Source organism: Haliotis cracherodii, unplaced genomic scaffold, assembly GCF_022045235.1.
Source record: "Haliotis cracherodii isolate W230 unplaced genomic scaffold, xgHalCrac1.p SCAF_3, whole genome shotgun sequence".
NCBI lineage: Eukaryota > Metazoa > Mollusca > Gastropoda > Lepetellida > Haliotidae > Haliotis > Haliotis cracherodii.
The window spans coordinates 15,073,307-15,082,210 of record NW_027266286.1 but is presented as its reverse complement, the minus strand read 5'-3'; the positions used below and the strand labels follow the sequence as shown (position 1 = coordinate 15,082,210).

General features: G+C 43.5%; 1 protein-coding gene across 1 annotated transcript in view; it reads right to left on the bottom strand.

Moving 5' to 3' along the window:
- Nucleotides 1–2,414: 2,414 nt before the first annotated feature.
- The window catches only part of LOC139475993 (uncharacterized), a 28,582-nt gene continuing 22,092 nt past the window's right edge, over nt 2,415–8,904 (bottom strand). The window contains exons 2-3 of the mRNA XM_071259216.1: nt 4,916–5,019; nt 2,415–2,619 (exon numbers count right to left, since the gene is read on the bottom strand). Of these exons, the coding sequence (XP_071115317.1) occupies nt 2,431–2,619; nt 4,916–5,019 (293 nt within the window). The 3' untranslated portion in view covers nt 2,415–2,430. The remainder of the gene's footprint in view (nt 2,620–4,915; nt 5,020–8,904) is intronic.

The window sequence follows — 8,904 nt, the reverse complement described above, 5'->3', positions numbered from 1 at the left end:
TGTGTGATCAGACCCAAACTATAGCATGGCTGTCCTGGTGTGTGATGAGGCCCAAACTATAGCATGGCTGTCCTGGTGTGTGATCAGACCAAAACTATAGCATGCCTGCCCTGGTGTGTGATGAGGCCCATACTATAGCATGGCTGTCCTGGTGTGTGATCAGACCCAAACTATAGCATGGCTGTCCTGTTGTGTGATGAGGCCCAAACTATAGCATGGCTGTCCTAGTGTGTGATCAGACCCAAACTATAGCATGGCTGTCCTGGTGTGTGATCAGACCCAAACTATAGCATGGCTGTCCTGGTGTGTGATCAGACCCAAACTATTGCATGGCTGTCCTAGTGTGTGATCAGACCCAAACTATAGCATGGCTGTCCTGGTGTGTGATCAGACCCAAACTATAGCATGGCTGTCCTGGTGTGTGATCAGACCCAAACTATAGCATGGCTGTCCTGGTGTGTGATCAGACCCAAACTATAGCATGGCTGTCCTGGTGTGCAATCAGACCCAAACTATAGCATGGCTGTCCTGGTGTGTGATCAGACCCAAACTATAGCATGGCTGTCCTGGTGTGTGATGAGGCCCAAACTATAGCATGGCTGTCCTGGTGTGTGATCAGACCCAAACTATAGCATGGCTGTCCTGGTGTGTGATCAGGCCCAAACTATAGCATGGCTGTCCTGGTGTGTGATCAGGACCAAACTGATTCATATATATTTTATTATTACGTGTTTCTATCTTTATCTATCGTGTAGTTGTCCGATTTTCGATCACGAACGTTGATACTACTTAATTTCCTTAATCAGACATACTGGTCAATCCGACATAATCATATGCAACCAACCATGTCAGATTAACGGGACTTGACTGTATATATCGACTCCCAACTAAATTTATAAACAAAAAATTCAATAAGGCCAGGTTCACACAGTGCCGATTATGGCTCCCGTTTGAGATCAGACAGTGCTACGACACGAAAAGTGAAAAAGTCGGATTACTATCCCCAATGATCTGGAACGTCCTATCATTGTCTGACCTCAGTCGTATACGTTCGTAACAGAGTCCTACGGATCGGGAAAGGTCCAGAGGGGTCGGTCAAACACTTCCGACAGTATGGTGCGTCCCGTCGGGAAACTCGGCCCTTTTTGTCTGGTCGGATTACAATCGTGACTATGTCGTGGCAGATTCTGCTGTATCGGATCAAAATCGTAACAATGTCCCGTGTTGTCTGGACGGTGTCCTGTGATGAAAGGGCATGAATTGTTCATTGCAGTTTCTTGTCGATTGAGTCCAGATTGCGTCCAGATCTTGACGAATGCGAACCGTCTTTGTCGGTTCACTGTCCGGTCACTGTCTCATCTCTGTCGGATCGCATTTGGTAAACTCGGGACGCTGTCGGGGCAAATTCGGTCTGGAGATACAAATCGGAACAGATTCGGATTGAGAACGGGAGAATCGGGACGAATTCGGCTGGAAACGGCTGAGTCGGGACGCTTCCTGAACAATATCTGATTGTTTGTCAAGTTCCCGCCACGAATCACAGGATCATGATCAGACTTTTGACAAATTTTAATCGGGAATGGTCATATCAAGGACGGCTGTAAAAATCCTGAATGTGTAACTTAGCCCTAAACAAAGGGAAAGAACAGCCAGTCAATACAACTGTTACATGTAGACATGGGGGTCCCAATGATTGAAAGCGTTGCAATTTGCTTGCAGTGTCTCTTTGGCGCATGAGTATCTGCCAAAACTGGACGCATACTGGCCCTGATTATGACCTTGGTTAGGCACCAATCTAATTAAAATCAGACCTTAGTTCTCGCTAGCGCTGAACAAAGATCTGAAGACATCCTATTAGGGGTCACGTCAGAACGACCTTTCATCCGACTAATCAGAGGGTCGCTTACCAGGTTATGAAATGTGATTTGTATTTATCAAAATATTTTTTCGAAGCGTAGTGCCGTAAAGAACGAGAAAGCTGCCCTCCCGGGAAGAATAGGTCTTCAGCAACCAATGCTTGCTGTAAAAGGCGACTATGCTGGTCGTAAGAGGCGACTAAAGGGATCGGGTGGTCAGACTCGCTGACTTGGTTGATGCATGTCATCGTATCCCAGTTGTGTGGATCTATGCTCATTATATCACTAACTGGACTGTCTGGGCCAGACTCGATTATTTACAGACCACCAGACCACTTGCTTGATAAAGGTGTTAGGATCTACACCGAAACGTCGCACTAATTGTAATAAAGAAGTTGTTCATCCAAGGAACTCGTCTTACTTCATCACACCAACTTCTAAATGCCACTCAAAGAAGTCACCATCATATAGCTGTAATACTGCTGAGTGCGGTGTTAAACAACAAACAAACCAAGTAACAGCAGTAAGAGACTACAACTCAGATATACCACAGGGTGTTTTATTGCTGCATGCTTCAGGATACATTTCTGTAATATTCATAACCCGAGCCATTTTTGGCAGCACTCTGGATGGTGTGCACCTTGTCCGGTGCCATCTCACAGCGATGAGTGTGTCGGGCGCTGTTTGGCCGGATCTGGAAGCTGAAGGACTTGCAGCCAGGGTGTTTGGTGCAGCGGACAGCACACTCGACGACACTGTGGGTCTGGAATATAGACAGTGAACAAAGTGTGAGACTGTCATGTTTTTAAATGCTGAACTATTCCGATCCCTGGCAGTATCCCCGGTTTCCCAGTACCTAATACTTGTTTCCTTGTCGGGATACAAGGTCAGAAAATGTCCCCAGTACCTAATACTTGTTTCCTTGTCGGGATCCAAGGTCAGAAAATGCTCAATCCCTATTACTTGTTTCCTTGTTGGGATACAAGGTCGGAATATGTCTCCTGTACCTAATACTTGTTTCTTTGTCTGGATACAAGGTCAGAATATGTCCCCAGTGTCTATACTTGTTTCCTAGTTGAGATCAAAGGTCAGAATATGTCCCCTGTACCTAATACTTGTTTCCTTGTTGGGATACAAGGTCAGAATGTGTACCTAGTACCTAATACTTGTTTCCTTGTCGGGATACAAGGTCAGAATATGTCCCTAGTACCTAATACTTGTTTCCTTATCGGGATACAAGGTCAGAATATGTCCCCTGTACCTAATACTTGTTTCCTTGTTTGATACAAGGTCAGAATATGTCCCCTGTACCTAATACTTGTTTCCTTGTTGGGATACAAGGTCAGAATATGTCCCCAGTACCTAATACTTGTTTCCTTATCGGGATACAAGGTCAGAATATGTCCCTTGTACCTAATACTTGTTTCCTTGTCGGGATACAAGGTCAGAATATGTCCCTTGTATCTAATTCTTGTTTCCTGGTCGGGATACAAGGTCAGAATATGTCCCCAGTGCCTATACTTCTTTCCTTGTTGGAATCCAAGGTCAGAATATGTCCCCTGTACCTAATACTTGTTTCCTTGTCGGGATACAAGGTCAGAATATTTCCCATGTACCTAATACTTGTTTCCTTGTCTGGATACAAGGTCAGAATATTTCCCCTGTACCTAATACTTGTTTCCTTGTCGGGATACAAGGTCAGAATATGTCCCCTGTACTTAATACTTGTTTCCTTGTCGGGATACAAGGTCAGAATATGTCCCTTGTATCTAATTCTTGTTTCCTGGTCGGGATACAAGGTCAGAATATGTCCCCAGTGCCTATACTTCTTTCCTTGTTGGAATCCAAGGTCAGAATATGTCCCCTGTACCTAATACTTGTTTCCTTGTCGGGATACAAGGTCAGAATATTTCCCATGTACCTAATACTTGTTTCCTTGTCGGGATACAAGGTCAGAATATTTCCCATGTACCTAATACTTGTTTCCTTGTCTGGATACAAGGTCAGAATATGTCCCCTGTACCTAATACTTGTTTCCTTGTCGGGATACAAGGTCAGAATATTTCCCATGTACCTAATACTTGTTTCCTTGTCGGGATACAAGGTCAGAATATGTCCCCTGTACCTAATACTTGTTTCCTTGTCGGGGTACAAGGTCAGAATATGACCCATGTACCTAATACTTGTTTCCTTGTCGGGATACAAGGTCGGAATATGACCCATGTACCTAATACTTGTGTCCTTGTCGGGATACAAGGTCAGAATATTTCCCATGTACCTAATACTTGTTTCCTTGTCGGGATACAAGGTCAGAATATGACCCATGTACCTAATACTTGTTTCCTTGTCGGGATACAAGGTCAGAATATGTTCCCACTACCCAATATTTGTTTCCTTATCGGGATACAAGCTCAGAATATGTCCCCAGTACCTGTCACTTGTTTCCTTGTCAGGATACAAGGTTAGAATATGTCCGTAGAACCTGTCACTTGTTTCCTTGTCGGGATACAAGGTCAGAATATGTCCCCTGTACCTAATATTTGTTTCCTTGTCGGGAATATGTCCCCAGTTCCTAATACTTGTTTCCTTGTGGGGATCCAAGCTCAGGATATGTCTCCCTGTGGAGATTTAGGATCAGATATGTTACAATTAATCGCGACAGCAAGGATCATACTCCAATATTTACAGGCCACATTGATATTGCTGACTCAGGGATTCAACAACAATAATTCATTCATTGTATACCTCATCAAAATAATTGTTTGAGAATCATTACTTAGAAGTTGACGGATGACAAAGTAGTGCCAAGAGAAACTGTAACTATAGTGATTTGAAAGATTCGTTCTTTAACGTATTTTCAGCAGTATATTACTATATGATACAAAAAGATTGACCAGTGTTGGAAGCCCTACTGACAATGCATGCACTGTTAAAGTACGTCTCTACAAAGTGAAACATCCACCAATGGCATTGCTGGATTATTGTTAAAGTCTTCATAAAATCTCACTAAAAAACTCACTGAGTGAAAAGAAGATTATTTTCTCCCCAACACCACTCACCAGGACATACGGCACGTCCTTCCGACACTGGTCCGGCGTCAGGCCACTGCACAGACTGCCCACTTGACCAGGCTGCAGTCGGTACCGGGCGTTCAGCTGGGCAGCTGCAACATATAAACACACATCACAGATTATTTACAGGCCGCGCTCATATAGCTGGAATATTGCCGAGTGCGGCATAAAACAACACTCACACCCACCGGGACTGCATCGCCGATCTAGATGTTCAATCTTGGCAATGGTAGGGTAATGAATACGTTCCAGTGTTGTGATGGTTGACAGTAGCCTCGTGGTTGGCCCAAGACTCGGGTTCGATTCCCAACGTGTGAAGCCCATTCTCGGTGTTATAGAGCTGGAATATTTCTAAAAGAGGCATAAAACCTCACTCACTCACACACCCTCACTCACTCACGTACCCAAACGGCCACTCACTCACTCACTCACTCTGTTGTGGTCAAGGAAACCAAAGTTTACACCAGTCGCGAAGAGCACATGGAATGTAGATATGATCGATCTAGTTGGAACTATTAGCACATGGAATGTAGATATGATCGATCTAGTGGGAACTATAAGCACATGGAATGTAGATATGATCGATCTAGTGGGAACTATTAGCACATGGAATGTAGGTATGATCGATCTAGTGGGAACTATTAGTTTCGCTGTGCTGAATTGATATGGCACCGTTGCCGCATTGACAGGCTTTCAATGCTCTGACAGCCGCCTCAGAGGATCTGCTGGATTTCCTCATTGCTGGAGCCCAAATCAATGAATGTGACCTGTGCGTCATATTTACGTCCAAGGTTCAACACAAGACCCGGTCACCACCAATATCCTGTTCCACTGACAATGGCCCCCCATCGCTGCTCAACAGATCTAAAATGGTCGGGTATTTTTACTACTGAAACATATTTAAGTAAATCTGGTTTGAATGTTGGTATGACATGCTGTAGTGTGTTTTTGAGCAAACTCTACTGCCTTAATTAAAGACACCATGATATAACTGGTATATTGTTCAAAGCAGCCATGAACCCAAGTCACTCACCCACCCTTTATTATAGTGGGTAAATTGAGGATATTTCATGTGACGAGTGAAATATCATGTTTCCCTCATCGAGTGAAGGGGAGAAAGGAGATATTTTCACGAGTAGTCAGGAGTGAAAATATCTCCTTTTCCTCTGTCACGAGATGAGAGAAACATGATATTTCACGAGACACATGGGATATCCTATTTATTATATACGTTTTTGTGTAGTTGTGTAAAAAGAAATTATTTCATTACAAATGTAAAATCTTGAAACGCAAATTCTCCCTACCTAACACACAGGACGGTTCACCACCCCATGTATTTGCGACTAAAAAGTAGTTTCGTGTTTGCAGAATCTTAAAAAAATATAAACAAAAGTTACAAAAAATATTAAGGGTCACGAAAATTCTGTATCATACATATAGATATTTATATATATAAAATCAACTTTAAAAAAAAAAATTCTTAAAACTAGGAGACCGCTGTTGGAAGCGAAAGAATACACGCTGGTCAAGTAACAAACATGGCGCTTTGCGAAATGATCAGTTTCGACTGACGAGTTAAATGATAAATTTACAGTCTATAACGAAACATTTTCAAGAGAATATAACAAACAACATGAAGCGATAATAACTCCATATATGACTATCTATCATTATTGTGCTTTGTCAATGTGAAAAGGAAGTCAACAGTTTGTGTACGGGCCAAACACCCACGATAAAGGGAGACAATTTGAGGGGAGGTAACTCTTTTATGGCAAAAGTTACGTCACGGCAGTGAAATATCAGGTGTTATGTTCACTGCAATGAAATATCACTTTTCACAACTTCGGAAAGCTCAGTCTTGTTTAAAGGCCGCCTCAAATGGAGTGACGTAATACAGCACTGCCCTTAAGATTGGGGTTTCACGACGGGATAGTCAGCAATATGGCAGCTTGATATATTTGAGTGAGGTTTTACGCCCCTTTTAGCAATATTTCAGCAATATCAGGGCAGGGGACACGAGAAATAGGCTTCACACGATGTGCCGATATAGGGAATCACGCCGTGGTACATGTCGACGTGACCCGTGAAGATCCGGGTAGAATAGGTCTTCACCAACCCATGTTTGCCGTAAAAGGCGACTATGCTTGTCGTAAGAGGCGACTATGCTTGTCGTAAGAGGCGACTAACGGGATCGGGTGGTCAGGCTCGCTGACTTGGTTGATGCATGTCATCGTATCCCAATTGCGTAGATCGATGGTCATGATATCAATTACTAGATTTTCGGTCCAGGCTCGATTATTTACAGGCCGACGTCATATAGCTGGAATATTGCCGAGTGCGGCGTTAAACAACCAACCAACCAACATGTCGACGTGTATTTAAATCGGGCATCGTCCAGCGACATAAGGAGTTGTAAGTGGGATAATCCGGGTGGGATGTCGCAAACGAGAGTCGGTTGTCCCTGGTACCATCTGATCAAGTCCTGTTGCTAGACAGCAGCCGGGCACCCGACCCCCAATGCACTTGGCCCGAGACTATTCTGCCCACACAGTTAAAAAGGATTGAGGGGATCCTTAAAAAGACATATATTACAATTTTGAAATTGTGCCTGATGATGGTGTCGGCACAAAATCTCTTTTTTGGTTCGGAAAAATTAAAGGTACTTTTGAAGGTCTCATCGATGTTGAAGCATTTATCAGTGTAGATCGATGAAACTAATTTGTTTCATAATCGTTCAAACAAATACCTCCATGAAAATTTACACTCTCCAAACAAAGAAACGCACAGGTAGTATGAAGTTCATTGAACCTGACTACACAACAAATCCGGTATATAGATTGGATAAAAGTTATTGGAAAATGTTGGTGGCCTGATATTCGACAAACGGTGCGTCAAAACGCAGGCATTGTCGATTTGCAATGTCTTTAACGGCATTGTTTTCACTCTTGTTTGGCATTCGTTACTCGTGGTATATGAAGGCAAGGATAATTTGTCATTCAATTTTCAACATTATTCAAGTTCGAAAATGCCGAGACTCAGCGCTGCCGATCGGAACATCGCCATAGGACGTATCCAAAGAGGAGAATCGCAGTCTTCTGTTGCACGCAACTTCAACGTCCACCACTGCACCATTTGCCGCCTTTGGGACCGATACACTGCAGACGGTCCGAGATCTGGCCGACCAAGAGTTACCACCCCTGCACAGGATCGCTTCATTCGACTGTTCCACCTACGTCATCGCAATGTAACAGCTACGGAGACTGCAGGGCGCATCCCGGGTTTGAGGAGGATATCGAACCAGACTGTCAGGAACCATCTTCGCGAGGCTTGAATCCGACCCAAAAGACCAATTATCGTCCCTGTTTTGCAAAAGATCCATCAACGACGCTTGCGTTGGTGCCATACCTTACAGCGTTGGAATTCGGAAACTGGAGACGAGTGTGGTTTTGCGATGAATCACGATTTCTTTTTCACAGGCGAGATGGAAGACAATGTGTTTATCGTCGTCGAAATGAGCGTTTTGCCCCACATTGTGTACGTGAATTCGACAATTTCGGTGGCAGTAGTGTCATGGTGCGGAGTGCCATATCCTACACCACAAGATCTGACTTGGTTGTGGTTCAGAGACATTTGACAGCAAATCGCTACATGAATCAAATTTTTCAAACTCACCTTCTTCCAATCATTGACTGCCAGAGAGAGCTCTTTCAACAGGACAACGCTCCACCGCACAAATATATCGACTTTATTAGGTAAAATAAATTTACTAAAAATCTACCTGTGCGTTTCTTTTTTTGGAGAGTGTATGTCACCAATCGGGCACTCATCCTCTGACAAATACATACATGGATTCCACTCGTGATTCTCGTTAATTTGAGATTAAGCCGGATATGTTTATTACGTCTGTTTCGAAACCTGCTAGGGTGACGTAGCCGGCTCTAGAGGCTCCTATATATACTACTCAAAAGAAGTTAAGG